Source organism: Schistocerca serialis, chromosome 4 (assembly GCF_023864345.2).
Source record: "Schistocerca serialis cubense isolate TAMUIC-IGC-003099 chromosome 4, iqSchSeri2.2, whole genome shotgun sequence".
In the NCBI taxonomy this organism is placed as follows: Eukaryota; Metazoa; Arthropoda; class Insecta; order Orthoptera; family Acrididae; genus Schistocerca; species Schistocerca serialis.
The window spans coordinates 959,471,977-959,494,420 of record NC_064641.1 but is presented as its reverse complement, the minus strand read 5'-3'; the positions used below and the strand labels follow the sequence as shown (position 1 = coordinate 959,494,420).

At 39.6% G+C, this 22,444-nt stretch overlaps 1 protein-coding gene across 2 annotated transcripts in view; it reads left to right on the top strand.

Annotated features, from left to right (window-relative positions):
- The window catches only part of LOC126473610 (pre-mRNA-splicing factor ATP-dependent RNA helicase PRP16-like), a 186,931-nt gene that overhangs the window by 72,932 nt on the left and 91,555 nt on the right, over positions 1-22,444 (top strand). For both annotated transcript variants that reach the window (XM_050100779.1, XM_050100780.1), the window contains exon 11: positions 2,607-2,753. In XM_050100779.1, coding sequence (XP_049956736.1) covers positions 2,607-2,753 — 147 coding nt within the window. The remainder of the gene's footprint in view (positions 1-2,606; positions 2,754-22,444) is intronic.

Here is a 22,444-nt window from a genome sequence, read left to right as displayed (position 1 = left end):
TGTGAGCTCCTCTCGGGTGCGAAGACTTGTGTGAGGTCTTGCGTTGTCATGAAGAAGGAGAAGTTCATTCAGATTTTTGTGCCTACGAACACGCTGAAGTCGTTTCTTCAATTTCTGAAGAGTAGCACAATACACTTCAGAGTTGATCGTTTGACCATGGGGAAGGACATCGAACAGAATAACCCCTTCAGCTCCCCAGAAGACTGTAACCATGACTTTACCGGCTGAGGGTATGGCTTTAAACTTTTTCTTGGTAGGGGAGTGGGTGTGGCGCCACTCCATTGATTGCCGTTTTGTTTCAGGTTCGAAGTGATGAACCCATGTTTCATCGCCTGTAACACTCTTTGAAAGAAATTGTCACCCTCAGCCACATGATGAGCAAGCAATTCCGCACAGATGGTTCTCCTTTGCTCTTTATGGTGTTCAGTTAGACAACGAGGGACCCAGCGGGAACAAACCTTTGAATATCCCAACTGGTGAACAATTGTGACAGCACTACCAACAGAGATGTCAAGTTGAGCACTGAGTTGTTTGATGGTGATCCGTCGATCATCTCGAACGAGTGTGTTTGCACGCTCCGCCATTGCAGGAGTCACAGCTGTGCACGGCCGGCCCGCACGCGGGAGATCAGACAGTCTTGCTTGACCTTGCGGCGATGATGACACACGCTTTGCCCAACGACTCACCGTGCTTTTGTCCACTGCCAGATCACCATAGACATTCTGCAAGCGCCTATGAATTTCTGAGATGCCCTGGTTTTCCGCCAAAAGAAACTCTATCACTGCCCGTTGTTTGCAACGCACATCCGTTACAGACGCCATTTTAGCAGCTCCGTACAGCGCTGCCACCTGTCGGAAGTCAATGAAACTATACAAGACGAAGCGGGAATGTTTGAAAATATTCCACAAGAAATTTCCGGTTTTTTCAACCAAAATTGGCCGAGAAAAAAAATGTGTTGCATTACTTATTGAACTGCCCTCGTATATTTGAATTGTCATACTCTAAATTTTAAAGTTGCAGACAAAAGATTTTAAAATAATTTTAAATGTTTCAAAAAGAACCACTGCATTTTGTCAAACCATTCCACTGAAACTATTTTGAGAATTTCTGTAAACAGAACTTTAATATGTGTGTGTGTAATCAGTACACATTGATTCAAATGCAGCCAACAATGATAGAAAGTTGTTTATAGCACAGATCATGCCTGCACTCATGAGCTGCAGAGTCAGAGATAGCTGATCTGTTGAAGAAAGAGGCCCCTGAGTCTGAGATGAACTGTTCAGTGTGTTTCATATGACTGGGATATCATCAGACTGTGTTTGTGCCTCAGTTCAAGGAAAACTGCAACTATACTAATATGGTGTCATCGGTGACAATGTGTAAATGATTGTTGTTGTCGTTGTTGTTGTTGACGACTATTCATATGCATAAGTCATAATGCAGCAAATCATTGAGTAGTTTAATACAAGACAATAAAAATTATGGACAGCTGCACCACCAATAATTTCATCCATTCTGTAAGTACTGTAGTATAAGATACTGTTCCACATGTGTGTGCCATTACTTATGGCACAGACAATTACGTGCACAAGAACACTGCTATTGAAGGCGCATATAACAAAAAATGAATCTGGCCTTGGTGACCAGAGACAGTGGTCATGTGTTGTGTGTGAGTTATGCTTAAAAGAAAACCTGTTGGCTGAAAGCTTAAATGTATAGCAGTCTTTTTGTCGTGCCTTTTGGTGACTCAACATCTCATCTATATGGTGAGTAGCAATTTACCCTTTTCATTAGTTTATCAGTATTCAATGCTTGATTTTCCACTGTCTGGAAAATGGTCATTTTAAGAGATGGATACGCATTACAGTGGCTGACAGTAATTGCATGTGAGTATGTTGAAAACCATATGAGGTTCAACATCCTGCTTGCATTATGGGTATCCAGTTGTTTGGCTGCAATACCCTTCAGTGAACTGAACCTTCAGCATGACAGTGTACCAGTCAGTGACTTCAAAATTTCATCAGAATGGTTTGAATGATATGTACTAGGCATGAGAGTGCATGTCTGACCCCTAAGTCACCTCACCTCAATCTTATTTAGCACATCTGTGATGCCACTGAGTAAGATGAAGTCCACTTAGGACCCAGTGACAGTGCATTTTCTGAGTTGTGAGTGGTGATTGAGTAATCATTAATTACCAAGGCTCTCCAGTACTTTTGATGTCTTGAATAGAATCCAGCCGGCAGCACTATCATTAAGGTTAAAAGTGGGTGGTGCTTCACTCTGTTAGGTACATATCTGTAATTCAGTTGCTCCTGAATATGTATTGAAATAAATTAGTGACATACAATTGCTCTATTGGCCAATTCACTGGTATATCCATACAGTTAACTGCTGCTCCCTTTTTGCAGCTAAAGCTCACCTATCTGCAATTAGCTACATTTGTGAATTAATCATTATCAGTGCAACTTTGACTGCTACAGCTTGATTTATGGAGCGAGATTGCATTTTTGCTTCATGTGTAGATAGCAATATTTACTATACAATGAAAAAAAATGTTAAATTTCATATTTGTGGCTTCATAAATTTGTTTTTTGTTGTTCCAGAAAACTATTATAAAATACATGACAGACGGTATATTGTTGCGAGAGTCTCTCCGGGAGTCAGATCTAGACAACTACAGTGCAATTATAATGGATGAAGCACATGAACGCTCTCTCAGCACAGATGTGTTATTTGGTCTCTTACGTGAGGTAAGTGCGCAACATTTTCGTTTCTGAAATTACCAGTTTATATACTTTCATCCTGGGATCAGTATATATCATGTGTTGGTACATAATGACTCCATGGTGACCTTTCCAATCTATTCCATACAAAATTAGAGAGAAGGTAATGTAAATTTAAATTAGGTTAGCAATAATTTGAACTCTCATTTAATCTCATAAGTGTGTTACAAAATGCCATGTTTGTTCCAGTAGTTAGAGTGATTAGTTGATATTTGATATAGAATTTGGAGCAGTTGTATGATGAGAATAACGCCAAAACAAAAATTATTCGAAAATGTTGCTGGTCCCTCTGTCAGAAGTTCAGGAGGTGTGCACAATCACCTAAGGTGGGTGAGCCCCCTCCAAGTGGTCCCCCAGTTGGAAGGAGTACGGCACTGACAATCATGGTGTTGTGTGTGTGTGTGTGTGTGTGTGTGTGTGTGTGTGTGTGTGTGTGTGTGTGTGTGTGCTATGGTTAATCCATTTATTATTCAGAAAGGTGTTGAAGCAATTGCTGGCCCTGTGAAGTCTTGCTCTTATCTATGTAATGGAACTTTCCTTCTGGAAACTAATACTGATTTTGAAGCCTAACAACTGCTTACTATTTCTCTCCTCCTTGGCTATCCTGCTCGTGTTAAGGCACATCAAGTGCTGAATTCTACGCCTGGTGTTATTTACACTTAGCTGCTTGATGTTGTGACCAAGGGAGAAATCCAGACTTACCTCTGATCAGGGCGTACTGCAGTGCATCGAGTAATGAAAAAGGTTGATGCCACCTTAGTTCTTATGCACACTCTTTTTCTCAACTTTAATTGAGTAGTGCTTCCATCAAACATCAAAGCAGGCTGTGAAATCAACACCATGTGACCGTACATTAGAAACCCAATGTGTTGCTACCAGTGTCGGTGTTACAACAGCACTCAAATGTCCTGTAGAAACACTCCAAATGTGTTACTTGTGGTAGGGATGCTCACGAGGCTATTGCCCACCTCCTCCTGCTCCCTGCTGTATCAATTGTAATGGAGACTATGCTGCCTCATCTCGAGACTGTCCCGTGTATCTCAATAGGTGGGCTCTCCAGGAGATTGGGGTGAAGGAAAAAGTAGCTTACGCTGTCGCTCGCAAGATGTTGGCTAGTCGAAAGCCCTGTGTTTTACCATCTGGCACTTACAGTACCATTCTTACTACATTGTGCTCTTTGAAAGACATGGCCATGCAGACTTGCAACCTCAAATTCAGCACTGCAGTTATCAAATTGCCCAGTATAATGGTAACATTTCATCTCCTCCTCTTCCAGAAGTGCACTAAGCCACAAAATCTTTACCCACGGTGGTGAAATCCCATGCTTCATAACCGGCAGGCCAGAAAGAACAAAAGGAACACTCCCACAAAGACTTCTTACGTCCCTCCAGCCAACAAACATCTGAATCTTCATCTGCCGGTCACAGAGGCTTAAAAAATCAAACAAAGAGAAACGGTCTTCTCCTTCGCCAACTCAGAGATCATATTCAACGGCACTGCCACATAATAACCTCATACGGGTGACCTCCGTTTCGCCGGTGTGCACTGCCAGCCATTTTTATGCCCTGGAGTGAGCTGGCCCACCCAGACAGAATGCCGATTACTCTGTAAATCTCAAGGAACAGGATACTCCAGCATCTGCACCCTGTAGCAGTGAGACTTCAAAGGATAGCAGTCGGCAGTCACCGAGGTAACTGCCTCTGATAGAACATATACGTTGTACAAATAACACCCTGAATGCATGGAGCCATCTGTGCATGTAATAGAACTCTGAAGCTGTTTCTTACAGTGACAAGGCACAAATAGTATCAATTTGTTTCAAATTACTGACATTTTAAAAGAAAAAGTAACAGAAACAAATTAGTTTTTTTATGACTATCCAAAACAAAGACGACTGGTAGTAAATCACGTATTGATGGTGAGTCCCAGCCTGTTAAAATTTTAATAGGATGTGCTTGGAACGTATTATTTGCTTCATAAATATTTACAGAAACATTATTACTTTGATAATTATGTTGAATATTGCCCACCCCTAACTCTCAGACTCAAAGAAAATTATTTTGAAGAAAATTTGAGAGTGTGACCAGCAACAGCCACCACTGAATAAAACATTTTGTGTTTATAGATTGACTGAACAAGCTTCCAGCTGTACCTACCAGTACACTGTATTTGGGATTGAATTCACAACTGTATCCCATTCTGACCAAGAAGTAAATAGGTAGTTATCTATCATTACCTTTCCAGTAATGTTTATCTACCAGAACTGGAGGAAGTAATGTGAGCAAATGGATAATGTTGTCTTCATTGTTGCAAGAGGACACATTACTAGTATCACACTTGAAGAAAGCAGGGCAGTGTCCACCAGTTACTATGAGGAATTATGCCTTTCTGTTCTTGTTGAAGATATCTGGAAAAAATGGTCACCAAATACTAATCCACAAAAAGAAATTCATTGTCTCAGAGCAACCAAAACATAAATGCTTCAGAAATGCATTCAGAAATAGAAAGACATTCTAAACTCCCAGTAATCCGCACAGGCACACTAGGCAGGAATAACTTTCACATATGCAGAAGGGGATACTCCAGATATGCTTTCTGCTTGGTATTGTTTATGGTTTATTGTTGTTGTTGGAATCTGAGGCCAGCAGCTAACTTCAGATTTTCATATCGGAGATTTTGTGAATTTTTCAGTCATTAAATTTTCATAGATTCATAAACAAAAGCAGTACTTTTTACCAACAAACTTTTTTTATTATACTAGTTGTTTGCGAAAAGGAATCTTTGTACTGATTGATTCATATTCTAGAAATAGAATGAGCCAGAGAAGCAATAAGCATCCTGGTTCAGGTATATAGTAAAGAAAGGTGTCTGTATTATTATCACAATCCACTATGTCATAATAAGTCACATCAGGAATTGTGTATCAGGTGTAGAAGTCTGAAAACAAAATTTCCCTCTAGATGGTGCTAGCTGTCAGCGTAGGGCCCGTGAGACCACATCTGCAGTGCCATCTGCTCCTTGTAACAGCTGACAACGAATGTCAAAACACAGTAACCCAAGTTCCATACATCTGTATCTGTTTCAAACCTGTAAACACGTTGAGTTTTGTGCCTACAAATTATGATTTGCAGACAGCATTGGTTTTCTGTTATCATTTGAGGAAAACTGCTGCAGAATCACATTGAATGCTTGTTGAAGCTTTTGGTGGACATGCTCTTGTGAAAACGCAATGTTTTGAGTGGCCCAAAAAATTCAAAAGTGGTGAATTTGATGTGAAAAACGACGAGTGCAGGAAACCACCAAAAAAGTTCAAAGACAATGAACTGCAGGCTTTATTGGATGAATATGATACTCAGACTCAACGGAACTCACAGAACAATTGAATGTGATGCATAAAGCCATTTCTCTTTGGTTTAAAGCTATGGTAAAGGTTCAGAAAGTGGGAAAATGGGTTCCGCATGAACCAAATGAAAGACAGCATGCAGATCAAAAGACCACTTGTGAAATGCTGCTCGCCAGATACAAAAGAAAGTAGCTTCTCCATTGAATAATACAGGTGATGAACATTGGATATATTTTGAGAATCCTAACCATCTTAAATCATGGGTGAATCCAGGCAAACCATCGATATCCAGGGCAAGACCAAATCGCTTTGGAAAGAAGACAATGCTCTGTGTTTGGTGGGATCAGAAGGGTGTCATCTATTATGAGCTGCTAATACCTGATGAAACCATTACCACTGATCGCTACCAACACCAAATGATTGATTTAAATTGAGCATTACATGCAAATTACCAGAATATGGAAAAAGGCTCCATGACAATGCCCCATCACACACAGTAAAATGGGTCAGAGAAACAATCGAGACATTCAGTTGGTAAATACTAGGGATGCGGCTTATTCTCCAGCCTTGGCTCCGTCTGATTATCATTTGTTTGCATCGCTGAACAATGATTCAGTGTATATGATAATGTACAAAAATGCCTCTCTGACTAGTTCACTTCAAAAAAAGAACAGTTTTTTTGACGTGGCATTCATAGCCTGCCGGAGATGTGGGAGAAATGTATAAATAGCAATGGAGATTATTTTAAATAAAATATTATTATCAGTTTCAAAGAAAAGCCATGTAATTACTACAATCAAATTCTGGTTTCATACTTCTACACCTGGTATTTATGAGTAAATCTGCACATAATTTTATATGTGTAATTTTTTACTTGTATGGGTAATGCTGTAATTGGTGAAAGTTAATGTTTGATTTGATTGTAACTTTTGTTTTATGTCAGCATGCTAGGAAGGAGAAACTGGTGATAGTTGGTGAGAGAGTCCAATCACAAAATAAATAAAACAAATAGTTCAATTCTTACTTCCACCTAGGTGAAACTGCGTCACTTGAGTGAATTCCTTCCTTCATCATCAACAGCAGCATGTCGAAATAAGCCACATCCATTATCATGACTTTCCGAAGTTCCTACTGACCTTCAGTCCTCAGTTCCTTCACTAGTAGGGAATATATGCAATTACCTTCATTGCCTCTTGCCAAGCAGGCTTGAAACCAACATCATCTGGCTTTTCTTCATCATTATTGTGCCCTAATCCTAAGGGTTACAGACATTATGATGGCAATAGCTCCAGAAAGCAACTTCTTCCTCCATGCACAAAATTCTGTATAAACGTAAATTTAGATAAACAATGACTGTGATAAGAAGTGTCATAATATAAAATGAAGAGTTCAGCCCATAATTGAGAACAGAATTCAAATAATTTTGTGTTAGTTATACAAGAGAACAGGAATTACGTAATTAATAATAATAATAATAATATCAAAAAAATAAAAACAGTTACTTAACAAATAGGAATCTCCAGCTCTCAGGAATTTTTAATTTGAATCAAAGAATGTACAAGAAATTAGACAGTCACCTTCAAGATTCATGCGGTATTACCATCTAGTACGCAAGCATGGATTCGTGCCTAGACTATATGGCAAAAAATAAAATTATCCATTTGGGTTTTGGTTGTGTTATTTGGTTCAGTTTAGTTTGGTATTGCCCAGTACTATTTCACTTGCAACACTTTCTGACTTGTACCAAATCATCAATGGCAACTTAATGTTTTCACTTTCAAGCATCTGTTCCCAGATGTTTATTGCATAACTGCATTTACAATTCAGTCCATTAATGTGGCACTGATACACTCTTTCTCTATGAGAACTCAAACAAGAGCACTGCCAATCTAACAGTAATACAAAAGCTTTCTTACATTACAATCCAGAAACGTCATTTGTTTTTCTCCTAAGAGATACTATAATCCTGTTTATTCTGTGCACATCTTCTGAGTCCATGAACTACATTCCGGATGCTCAGCAAGTAGTCAGCATTTTCCTGGCTTCCACGTACTGTGGCTACATATTTCCTCTTATGCCCTCATAGGAACAAATATGGTATGCACACTAGGTCTATCAATATTTGACCCCGTAATCATCGTGATCATCTGTAGCTGACACTACAGTTTTTGTACAGCAGAACAGGACCTAACCAACAATGCCCTGTTACACTACATATCCCCGCACTGATGCAGAAGACGTCACTTTATCATTTTCTTATATAATAAATATAAATCTCCTTAAGTATCTTTTCTATTTATGCACGACATCCCCACTAACTCCTACTTAAATTCTTTTTATTGCATCATAGCTGAACCTCTCCATTTTTGGGTAAGTACTGCACAACTTACTTTCATTTGTACTTGAAAGTGACCCTGCATCAACTATTTCATAAAAGTGGTACAGACCATTTCTCTTGCAAATGGACCTTACATTGCTGCGGTACAGATCAGTCACTCCAATCTCTGTCTACCCACATAATATCCAATCCTTCATGAGTTCACATTATTTGTACACCTTATTTTTGTCAGACAATACTACTCACCAAATTTAACTGCTTTATAGACCAGGAACGAAGAGGTTCTTTAATACTTTTCCTCAAATTTTACCCTCTTTCTTCTCTCTCTATGTCTTATTTGTCCTGTTCCCTATTCTTGCCGTGCAGTATCAATAACTATTTTCATTTGTATTTCTCTCAAGCAAGTGTTTTTGACGCGCATTGATAATACTTCCTATTTTAATCTACCATGTTCTTTTATTATAATTTATGTGGGTCATTTGATGCATCACAGATTATCTCATTGATGTATCCTTTATTTCCCTCGAAAACGTGATGTGATTAAGTTGTCATTTGTCCATGCCCTTTGTGTCATGAGAGTAGGAGTCAGTCACATTATAAAGCTTCATACTTTCGTATTCCCGCCTAAGGGCAGTCCTGTTAGTCCATTGTCGTCGGGTTACTTCGACGTACAAACACTTGAGACTTAATCTGGTTATTTTTATTTGACTTTATAGTTGGTCATGGCAACTAGAAAGGAGGTTGTTGGAATATAGATAGTGGTAAGGCCATGGGCATCAGGAATGTTAATGTAAAGGGAGGTGCCATCAATAGTGATGACCTGGGCATCATGTGATAAAGGGACAAAACTGTGGAGAGGCAGTGGAGGTAATATTTGGTGTCTTTTATGTTGAAGGGTAGGTTCTGAGTAATAAGTTGAAGGTGTTGGTCTTCAAGAGCAGAGATTGTCTCTGTGGGGGCACAGTAAGTGGCCACAATGGGGCACCCTGGGTGGTTAGGTTTATGGATTTTAGGAAGCATGTAGAAGGTAGGAGTATGGGGAGTGGTAGAGGTGAGTTGAGAGATGGACTTAAGGGAGAGGTTCTGGGATGGGTCTAAGGATTTGAGTGGTGACTGAAGATCCTTTCCCAGCACCCAACAGATTCCAAACCAACAGCTTCCTTCCTAGTCACCATGACCAACCATATCCTCACCCACAGTTATTTCTCCTTAGAAGGCATTACCTACAAACAAATCCGGGGTACGGCTATGGGCACCTGCATGGCACCATCGTATGCCAACCTAGTCGTCAGCCATCTAGATGAATCCTTCCTAAAAAAAAACAGAATGCTAAACCCCTCACCTGGTTCAGATTCATTGATGACATCTTTGCAATCTAGATCGAGGGTGAGGATACCCTATCCACATTCCTCCAGGACCTCAGCAACTTCTCCCCCATTTGCTTCGCCTGGTCATTCTCAGCCCAACAAGCCACCTTCTAGATGTTGACCTCCACCTCAAAGATGCTACATCAGTACCTCTGACCATATCAAACCTACTAACCACCAGCAGTACCTCCACTTCGACAGCTGCCACCCATTCCACACTGAGAAGTCCCTTCCATACAACCTAGCCACCCATAGTCGTCGCATCTGCAGTGATGAGCAGTCCCTCTCGATATATACCAAGGGTCTCACCGAGGCCTTCACAGACCATAATTATCCTCCCAATCTTGTACAAAAACAAATCTCCTGTCCCACATCTTTCCAGTCTCCCACCGCCTCCAAAAGTCCCACCGTCTGGCCACAAAGGAGCATTCCCCTCGTAATTCAGTAGCACCCAGGACTGGAGCAACTGAATTACATCCTCCACCAGGGTTTTGACTCCTCTTGTCGTGCCCTGAAATGAGAAATGTTCTGCCCACTACCCTTCCCACCCCTCCCACAGTGGTATTCCACCGTCCACCGAACCTACATAATATACTCATCCATCATTACACAACCTGTACTCCCAACCCATTACCTCATAGCTCATACCCCTGTAATAGACCTAGATGCAAGACCTGCCCCATACATCCTCTCATCACCACGTACTCCAGTCCGGTCACTAACATCACCTATCCCATCAAAGACAGGGCTACCTGTGAAACCAGTCGTGATCTGCAAGCTGAGCTGCAATCACTATGCAGCATTCTGTATAGGCATGACAGCCAACAAGCTGGCTGTCTGCATGAATGGCCACTGACAAACTGTGGCCAACAAATAAGTGGGCCACCATGTTCCTGAACATGATCATGCTGCCAAACATGACATCCTTCATTTCGAGGACTGTTTCACAACATGCACCATATGGATCCTTCCCACCAACACCAGCTTTTCTGAATTCTGCGGGTGGGAACTTTCCCTGCAATATGTCCTACATTCCTGTAACCCTCCTGGCCTCAACCTTTGTTAGTCAGTGTCCTCACCCATCCAGCACCTTCCCTGTTCCCGTACTAACACTACACAGTCATCGTTCTACCATCACACCCAATCTTTTTACTGCACTCCTTTTCCGATACTCCCTCCCCCCCCCCCCCTCCTCTCCCCTGCCCTCCATCTAACCTGAAGTACTTCACTGTCCACACCCCCATCATACTATCCTTCTCCCTCACCACCCCAGTCTCCTCCTTAGCCCCACACAGTTGCCACTCCCTTCATGCACTGGAGCTGCTCTTCACAGTGTGGTTTCAGTTGCGTGAAAATGCAGTCGTGTGTGTGAGTTGCATTTGTGTGTGTGTGTGTGTGTGTGTGTGTGTGTGTGTGTGTGTCGTCTTTTGTTGAAGGAGGTCTTAATGGCAAAAGGCTTTATTTGTGATAGTCTTTTTGTTGTGCCTATCTGCGACTCAGCATCTCTGCTATATGGCAAGTAGCAACTTTCCTTTTTATAATATTGTTACACTCCATCGTGGATTTTCCATTGTTTGAAATTGAAAGACAATAATGACAATAACAAAAAACTGTTTGCTACTTTAAACACTAAATTCGAGACTTTGAGCACAAATGTTATCTTCAACCTCGCAGAGCTCATAAGAACCTTAACAGACAAACTGGATAATATAAATACTACAACAGAAGATATTGTAGATGGTAAGTTTAATGCAAAACAGGATATCATACAAGAAACTGTAACTAGTAACGTAACTGAAGCGTTAAAAGAGGATTTCAAAGCTAAAATAACAGAGCAGGCAACAAAGTTAACAGGTATTTACACAAAGGTTAACACTCTCATAGAAAACTTACCTGATAAAGTACATCAAGTAGTAAATATGGAATTAAAGCAATATTTTCGTAATGTTAGAGATAAGTTCAACAACATACAGCTTGAAATATCCAGCACAAACTTACGGGTAGACTCTTTACAGGATAACAAGCTCTTAAATAATGAAACAATGGAAAATCCAGAATGGAATGTAACAATATTAGAGAAAGAAAATAGGTGCTCACCATATAGCGGAGGTGCTAAGTCGTGATAGGCACAACAAAAAGTTTCACACAGTTTTAGCTATCAGCCATTAAGGCCTTTGTCAACATTACACACACACACACACACACACACACACACACACACACACACACACACACACACACAAGCGCGCGCACTCACGAGTGCAAACGCAACTCGCACACACATCTGCAGTCCAGTCAGTGTGGTTTCAGTTGCCTGAGACTGCAGACATGTGTGCGAGTTGTTTTTGCATGAGTGTGTGTGTACGTGTGTGCCTATTGTGACTTATTAAGTTGACATTTGATAATTTGGTACAGGTCGATAGAAAGCTTTAGCAATTTTCTGTAGCAGAGAAGACACTTCAGAGAAGTCTGCACATGTAAGGCACAAAATTCTATGTGGCGACTAGAATCACATACAAGCCATATTCATCAAATAATAGGTAATCCTTCAGCAGAACATTGTGACACAAGGTACAGGTTGCAAGTGACATAGTACCAGACAATACCAAACTAAACTGAACCAACTAACACAACCAAAACCCAAATGGATAATTTTATTTTTTGCCGTATAGTCTAGGCATGAATCCATGCACGAATCCATGCATGTGTACTAGATGGTAATACCGCATGAATCTTGAAGGCGACTGTCTAATTTCTTGTAAATTCTTTGATTCAAATTAAAAATTCCTGAGAGCTGAAGATTCCTATTTCTTAAGTAATTTATTATTATTATTGTTATTATTATTTATTAAGTAATTCTTGTTCTCTTGTGCAACTAACACAAAATTATCTGAATACTGTTCTCAATTATGGGCTGAACTATTCATTTTATATTATGCACTTCATACCACAGACACTGTTTATCTAAATTTATGTTTATACAGAATTTTGTGCATGGAGGAAGAAGTTGTTTTTTGGAGCTATTGCTATCACAGTGTCTGTAACCTACACAGGTATATAAAAAATTATGACTTCTTGTATATTGCACAGTCCAAATATAAATTCATAATTAGTTATATTCTAGTAAAGGTTGTTTAAATTTGACAAAAAATGCACTATAAATTAAACAGTGAGAATTCCAAGTTTGAATATCAACAATATAAAGAAAAGGATTAATTGCTACTCCCATACGATGGGATAGCAGGGTATGGAGGGGTGAAGAGAAGATGTCTGGTAGAGCATTGAGCAATCAGAGACTAGATGGAGGCACCATAAGACTGCCACTAGGTACAGTATTGGGAGTCTATTGTGGGGGAGTAGAAAATGAGAGGAGCAGGGAAAGGAAAAGATGGGTGGGTATGTTGGGTGAGTGTGGCATAAAATGAGGGTGAGGGGATGTGAATAGGGATGAGGTGATAAGAGAGAGGGGGTGGAAACTGGTGGGCTTAGTTTGAGGCTGGGATCTACATCTACATTTATACTCTGCAAACCACTCTGAAGAGCATGATAGACGATGCATCCCACTGTACCCTTCCTAGGGTTTTTTCCCATTTCTTCATATAGGGACTATGGAAAGAATGATTGTTTGAATGCCTCTGTTTGTGCTGTAAATGTTCTAAGCTTGCCCTCATGATCCCTATGTGAGCAATATGCAGGGTGTTGTAGTATATTCCTAGAGTCATCATTTAAAGCCGTTTCTTGAAAAGATTTTCTCGGGGTAGTTTACATCTATCTTCAAGAGTCTGCCAGTTCATTTTCTTCAGTATCTCTTTATACTCTCCCATGCATCAAACAAACCCTCTCTGTATATGTTCAATATCCCCTGTTAGTCCTGTTTGGTACTGGTACCACACACGTGAGCAATATTCTAAAACCGGTCACACAAATTATTTGTAAGCAATCCTCTTTGTAGACTGATTGCGCCTCCCCAGTATTCTACCAATAACCTAAAGTCTAGCACTTGCTTTACTCATGACTGAGCCTATGTGATCAGTCCATTTCGTATATCCACAAAGTGCTATAATTGGGTATTTGTATGGGTTGGCCGATTCCGCACCACTTTGAAATGTTAAAAACTGACTGAATATTTATGCAGCTTCTATCAGACAATATTTCATTATAGATAACTGAATTATCTGCTAAAAGTCTGCAGTTACTATTAACATTGTCTGCAAGGTCGACAATCTGCAACATAAACAACAAGGATCACAACACACTTCCCTGTGCCCATCTGAAGTACTTCTACGATTGACAATGACTCTCCATCCAAGAAAAAATGCTGCATCCTCCCTACCAAAAAAGTCCTCAATCCAGTCACAAATTTCACTTGAGACTCCATGTAATCATACTTAGGACAATAAGCGTAGGTGTAGCACTGAATCAGACGCTTTTTGAAAATCAAGAAATACTGCATCTACCTGACTCTATTGATCCAAAGCTTTCAGTGTGTCATGTGAGAAAAGTGTAAGTTGTGTTTCATGTGTTTGATATATTTTGAATCAACGCTGGTTGGCATATACGAGGTTGTTCTGTTCCCGATACCTCATTATACCTCATTATGTTGGCGCTCAGAACGTGTTCTGAGATTTTATAACAAATCGAAGTCAAGGATATTGGACAGTATTTTTGTGGATCACTTCTACTACCCTTCTTGTAGACGGTTGTGACCTGTGCTTTTTTCCAAGAACTGGGCAAGGCTTTTTGTTCAAGAGATCTACAATAGGTTATAGTTAGAACAAGGGCTAACTTAGCCACAGATTCAGTATAGAATCTGTTAGAGATTCCACCAGGCCTTGGAGGTGTGATCAGTTTTAATAGTTACAGCTGTTTCTCAACAATGCTAACCATAACACTTATTTCACTCATCTTTTCAGTCGTAGGAGGATTAAATTGAGACAATTCGGCTGGGTTTTCCTTTGTAAAGGAGCTTTTGAAAGCAGAATAAAGCATTTCAGCTTTTGCTTTGCTGCCCTCATTTCAGTTCTTGTCTCATTCACTATGGACTGGACACTAACTTTGGTGCCACTAACAGGCTTTACATTGACCATAATTTCCTTGGGTTTTGACCATAATTTCTTTGAGTTTTGTGAACAATCATTTGACAATATTCTGCTACATTAGTTATTGAAGGCTTAACACATTGCTGTCTTGACAGCCAAGCACATTTTATTCAGCATCTCTCTGTCTATAGTTATATGCTTTTGTTTTTCATCTGTTGTTGTTGTTGTTGTTGTGGTCTTCAGTCCTGAGACTGGTTTGATGCAGCTCTCCATACTACTCTATCCTGTGCAAGCTTCTTCATCTCCCAGTTCCTACTGCAATCTACATCCTTCTGAATCTGCTTAGTGCATTCATCTCTTGGTCTCCCTCTACGATTTTTACCCTCCACGCTGCCCTCCAATACTAAATTGGTGATCCCTTGATGCTTCAGAACATGTCCTACCAACCGATCCCGTCTTCTGGTCAAGTTGTGCCACAAACTTCTCTTCTCCCCAATCCTGTTCAATACTTCCTCATCAGTTATGTGATCTACCCATCTAATCTTCAGCATTCTTCTGTAGCACCACATTTCGAGTGCTTCTATTCTCTTCTTGTCCAAACTATTTATCGTCCATATTTCACTTCCATACATGGCTACACTCCATACAAATACTTTCAGAAATGACTTCCTGAAACTTAAATCTATACTCGATGTTAACAAATTTCTCTTCTTCAGAAAAGCTTTCCTTGCCATTGCCAGTCTACATTTTATATCCTCTCTACTTCGACCATCATCAGTTATTTTGCTCCCCAAATAGCAAAACTCCTTTACTACTTTAAGTGTCTCATTTCCTAATCTAATTCCCTCAGCATCACCCGACTTAATTCGACTACATTCCATTATCCTCGTTTTGCTTTTGTTGATGTTCATCTTATATCCTCCTTTCAAGACACTGTCCATTCCGTTCAACTGCTCTTCCAAGTCCTTTGCTGTCTCTGACAGAATTACAATGTCATCGGCGAACCTCAAAGTTTTTATTTCTTCTGCATGGATTTTAATACCTACTACGAATTTTTCTTTTGTTTCCTTTACTGCTTGCTCAATATACAGATTGAACAACATCGGGGAGAGGCTACAACCCTGTCTTACTCCCTTCCCAACCACTGCTTCCCTTTCATGTCCCTCGACTCTTATAACTGCCATCTGGTTTCTGTACAAATTGTAAATAGCCTTTCGCTCCCTGTATTTTACCCCTGCCACCTTTAGAATTTGAGAGTATTCCAGTCAACATTGTCAAAAGCTTTCTCTAAGTCTACAAATGCTAGAAACGTAGTTTTGCCTTTCCTTAATCTTTCTTCTAAGATAAGTCGTAAGGTCAGTATTGCCTCACGTGTTCCAGTGTTTCTACGGAATGCAAACTGATCTTCCCCGAGGTTGGCTTCTACTAGTTTTTCCATTCGTCTGTAAAGAATTCGTGTTAGTATTTTGCAGCTGTGACTTATTAAACTGATAGTTCGGTAATTTTCACATCTGTCAACACCTGCTTTCTTTGGGATTGGAATTATTATATTCTTCTTGAAATCTGAGGGTATTTCGCCTGTTACATACATCTTGCTCACCAGATGGTAGAGTTTTGTCAGGACTGGCTCTCCCAAGGCCGTCAGTAGTTCCAATGGAATGTTGTCTACTCCAGGGGCCTTGTTTCAACTCAGGTCTTTCAGTGCTCTGTCAAACTCTTCACGCAGTATCGTATCTCCCATTTCATCTTCATCTACATCCTCTTCCATTTCCATAATATTGTCCTCAAGCACATCGCCCTTGTATAGACCCTCTATATACTCCTTCCAGTTTTCTGCTTTCCCTTCTTTGCTTAGAACTGGGTTTCCATCTGAGCTCTTGATATTCATACAAGTCGTTCTCTTATCTCCAAAGGTCTCTTTAATTTTCCTGTAGGCAGTATCTATCTTACCCCTAGTGAGATAAGCCTCTACATCCTTATTTGTCCTCTAGCCATCCCTGCTTAGCCATTTTGCACTTCCTGTCGATCTCATTTTTGAGACGTTTGTATTCCTTTTTGCCTGCTTCATTTACTGCATTTTTATATTTTCTCCTTTCATCAATTAAATTCAATATTTCTTCTGTTACCCAAGGATTTCTACCAGCCCTCGTCTTTTTACCTACTTGATCCTCTGCAGCCTTCACTACTTCATCCCTCAAAGCTACCCATTCTTCTTCTACCGTATATCTTTCCCCCATTCCTGTCAATTGCTCCCTTATGCTCTCCCTGAAACTCTGTACAACCTCTGGTTCTTTCAGTTTATCCAGGTCCCATCTCCTTAAATTCCCACCTTTTTGCAGTTTCTTCAGTTTTAATCTACAGGTCATAACCAATAGATTGTGGTCAGAATCCACATCTGCCCCTGGAAATGTCTTACAATTTAAAACCTGGTTCCTAAATCTCTGTTTTACCATTATATAATCTATCTGATACCTTTTAGTATCTCCAGGGTTCTTCCATGTATACAACCTTATTTCATGATTCTTAAACCAAGTGTTAGCTATGATGATTTTTCATCTATGCTTTTGTTTTTCATGTATGCTTTGTTTTTCATCTATTATGCAGTGATCTCTATTTCCTTAGAAGTTTCCTTACGGTGACTGTGTACCATTGAGGGTCCCTCCAGTTATGAGCTGTTCTACTAGGTATATATTTTTCCAGTGCATGGTCAACCATTCTTTTAAACTTGAGCCATAGCTCCTCAAAATACTTCTGCTCTGCACTGAAAGTTTCAAGTTCCTCATTGAGATATGACACTACTGATTTTTTATCTATTTTACTGAATATAATATCTTTCTGCTTGTTTTACCTGTCCTTTGTTCTTTGGTAATCACTGTTGCCTCAACTGCATCATGTTCACTGATACCAGTTTCAGTGTGGACGGCCTGAAAGAGGTCAGGTCTGTGTGTTGCCATTAGATCCCGTATACTTCTATCATGAGTGGGGTTTCGAGTTATCAGTTCTAGGTAGTTTTCAGAGAAAGTATTTAGTGACATTTCACAGTATGTCTTGTCACACCCACCACTAACAAAACTGTAACTATCCCAATTCATTGTTGGATAATTAAAATCTCCTCCAGTGATAACAGGGAACTTATGTACAAGTGAACTGAGGTTTTCTCTAAAGTTTTCAGTTACATCGGGAGATGAGTCTGTGGGTGATAGAAGGATCCAATTATCATTTTATGCCCATTACTGATAGTGGGTCTTGCCCCAACGATCTGATTTGAGTTTCCCGTCTATTGTGAAAAATACACCATCTTCATTTTCCATTTGCCTATTCTTTTGATACACACTTAATTTGTCCCCAAAAACCTCACTGCTATGAAATTCAGGCTTCAACCAGCTTTCTGTACCTAGTATTATGCGAGCTTCACTGTTTTTTCAGGAGCGCCTCAAACTCTGGCACTTTGTTGCAAATGCTTCAGCAGTTAACCATTAGGATTTTAATATTTTCACCTGTGGAAGGCATTTCTTTTGATCTTACACTGATACTTCTGGGTTTCATACAGCTATCGTTATCTAGATTGGATAGAGAGTTGCCTAATCTAAAAAATCCTTGTGTGCACCCCACCACAGTTAGCAACCACAGTAGCAGCCTCCAATGTGTATCCCTTCACTGTGCATCACATGACTGGAAAGAGAGCTTTCTTGAAGGTTTGTGTGACCTACTCGATTCTGATGTTCAGTGGTAATTTAGTTTTATTGCCTTGTCTCATGGTGTCTGACTTTTCTGTCTTCTTGGTTTGTCTTTTCCCATCATGTCTACAGATTCATATTTAACATACAAAAACCAGACATCTTTATAGTGCCACTTCACATGCAATATATGTAAGAGGACAACCTCTCGTGTTGTCTATGGCTCCTCTTTCCCCCCCCCCTTCCCCCCCTTCAAAGGGGATGTCCTGAGACATGTTCTATTCTGTTTTGTCTTAAGTGCCTACAACATTTGTCTTGCTGTGTGAGAAAAAGTACCGCCACAGCTGTACCTTGAGAAAGTCCTCATTGTCTCACACGAGCAGTTTCGGCAGCACAATACCGCCATCCTCAGGCCCCACCATTGCCAAAAGAGTATCAAATTTCTCCTTGGCGCATTTATTGTGGGGTCATTGTTACTAGTATACGTGGGCTAGCTTTCCTCAGGAATCTCTGCTCAACACTGTGTTGTTTGGGAGACAACATGGAGTCAAGTAGAGACTCCTGTCGAAAGCTAGCCTACGTATACTAGTAACAATGACCCCACAATAAATGCACCAAGGAAATTTGATACTCTTTTGGCAGTGGTGGGGCCTGAGGATGGTGGTATTGTGCCGCCGAAACTGGTCGTGTGAGACAATGAGGACATTCTCAAGGTACAGCCGTGGTGGCACTTTCTCTCACACATATCATCAGCTGAAGTCCCTCGTCCATGCAGTAGGATGGACATCCGTAATTTGTCTAGTTGTTTGTCGGTCTTGTAAATAAGTCGAGGGAAGAATGCCAGTTATCCATAAGTAATGTGCAACCTTTATCCAACTATGGTTTACACATTTTACCACTATATTTGCACTGTCCAGAAAGGTAGGACCTGTCACGTCATCACCGGTATAAATTTTGAAAGAGGGGCAGTAACCAGAACTAGATTCACAATTTTTTAGACCTGTACATGATATGTTGCCCGTGTATGGATATTGCGTTGAACATAAGAAAGGCAGCCTCTGAAGTTCATTAGACTTTCTTCTACAGCTGTGTCCTGGTAAGGAAAGTATAATTCAAAAATTTTAAAAGAAAATACTAAATGATGGGCCCTACTTTTTTCTGTATATCACTTCAGTCTGCTTTCTCTTCATCCATGATACAAAATAATATTGACTCCCTCTCTACTCATTGTGTCATGACAAATAGCTGTCTCCAAAGACCTATTTTTGTGCCAGTACAATTTCATTCTAGATTTTTGCGATTGTGACATCAGGATAAGTAATGCAAAATATATCCTAATCTCATCCAGCATAATTTCAAACAATTTGTCACCTTTTCAGCTTCTTTTTCTGTGTTTGTTGTTCAGTTGTTTTCTCGTATAAGCAATTTTTGTGCCGCCTTTATTGTTCAGTTGTTTCCTCGCATAGACATTAGTCTCATCAAAAATCTGTTTGAACAATTGCCCCATACATATATTCTAAAAATGTATAGTTCACATGCTGCATGTACATTTATTAAACAAATTTTCACAAGCCCCACTTCAGACATAGAATGTAAAAGGATAACAGGGTTATTATCAGTTTTTTTCCAGTCCCATTCACTTTGTTTAGTCTGTGTCATACTATGAACATGTGTTGAAGAGGCCAGTGCACACTCATCATTATCATCACTTCCATCAATACGTTCATAAATATATTTACATTGAACTAGTGCTTGTGGTTCTTCATACCTGTATCACTAAAAGGCAAATCACATACTTCAGTATCACTGTTGAAAAGAGTATCAGCAAGCCTTTTCAAACCCTCCTCATCACCACCACTAACTAATCGCTTCACTATGTTGGTTGTTTGGTGCGATCATCTGCCACATTATATTTGTGGGCGTGCTTCATTTTAGAATACTTTGGAGAGTTATCTATTAGTTAGAAATTGGACCCCATGCATTCATATAGTGAAGCTTGTGTTTCCAAGCTGAGCATGTCATGCAGTTTAAATTATGTAGTCATGTCCTGCAACCTACAACTCATCACAAGGGTGATTTTGTTAATAGCTGTCAAATATTTTCTATTTTTCAAAGGTGATTTTTACATGCGCCTTTAAGAATTGCTTCGTACTGCATTAGAAAATTTATGTCTGGTCACTGACCTTCAAATCCTTTAATTATGAAGAAAATCAAAGAGGGCAGAGCAGCCTCATGTAAGTCATAAACAGTTTCGTTAGCTGTTTTTCTTTTTGTAGTGTTTCATATCATATAAACTAAAGTTTCTGTACACAGGACAGAAACCTTTCCCAGTGTAAATACTTATTATTCTAGTCCTTCCAAACCACTAAAATTGAAAACAGTGTTTCTGTACTACAGTGTGTTTCAGGAAGAATAGTGAATATTTTATGAGGTGGTAGTACTGACTAATTTGAATAAAACATTCTGTATAACATTTGTCTAATTTTTATTCGTTACAGAGCTACAGCTGTTACATTGTAACCTAAGCAAATACTCACGGAATGTGTTTGACCCTGACAAATGATGAAGTCCAAAATTGATTTTCGTTAATTCCAACTATGATTTGACTACACATTCGAATTCTCTTTGCAGCGCTATATGTAACTCTTGTGAGGTCATCTTCACTTTCTTTTATGAGGACAGCAAAGTTCATAATGTGAACAACGAACTCATCTCTTTGTATTTACTTTTTCTTTGTACACTTCACCTTTCTACCATCCCAACAGGCAAAAATTTGAAGAGGTAGGACCAGGGACGTAGGTGGTCAAGAAATGTGACAGTTTATGCCAATCATCTCCCGATGGTGTTGTTTAGACGATGGGTCACGTAATGACTAGAATGTGCACATACCGCATCTCATATTTACAGGCAAGTGTTTTTGAAAACATGTCTCCACAAAAGCATGTGTGATTTCGTCAGACCACCAATGTGAGTTATGAGTGTCATTGATTCCGTAACAATTGGATTTGCAATTAGGATCGAGAAAATTCCAATCATCTTTCCTCAGCTCCTTCTCGAAGATGTTGCATCTGCTGTAAATGATAGGGATTGACGTCATCCGTACATGATGTCCACCATATTCTGGTATGCGGGACACGGGTATGTTTAGAAATTTGCTTGTTGAAGGAGTGCATTCTACGAACATCTTACTGTACTAAATTCCATACAATCAGCTGGCATTTCACTGCCATGACTTGTGTCACCAGTGGAGGGTCACATGACTGACTGGTATCAGTTCTACGATATCTGCAGTGTGACAAAGTGGCCAGCGTGCTCTGTTAAGGAGATCACTATCGTGCGTCACGAGCTTTATTATAATATTAATACAAATTACGCTATAATGTAATACATTCATTTGAAGAGTCCATGTGAAGATACGCTTCATTGTAATAAAACAAACTGCCCAACTGAAAGTCTTACCTCACACTTAAATTCCACTATATTACTAAAAAGACATTTAATACACTGCGGAAGTGCATTAAATACAAATGTAGCCATGAATCTAACTACCTTCTGTACTAATGTTAAGACCTTGAAATCTTTATGGACTGGTCTTTTTATATTACATTCATGTTATGCATCTTTTTTGATAAAAGAGAAATATTGATAGTTGCAAGCTAGTTAGTTAGCAAAGGACATTATGTATATATAGTTTCAAATAGTTGTCAAAATACTGAATTTTTAATAGATGTTCTAAAGATACTATTTTCATTACAAAGGATTCCTTTGCTTATTAGTGAATGGAAATATGCCAAATCAACAAATTTCTTCATGTTTAAATTATCTCCAGCTACATTGTGTTTGTTATAGAAATTTGTAAAATGAAAACAATTAATCTGTTCATATGTACAATTT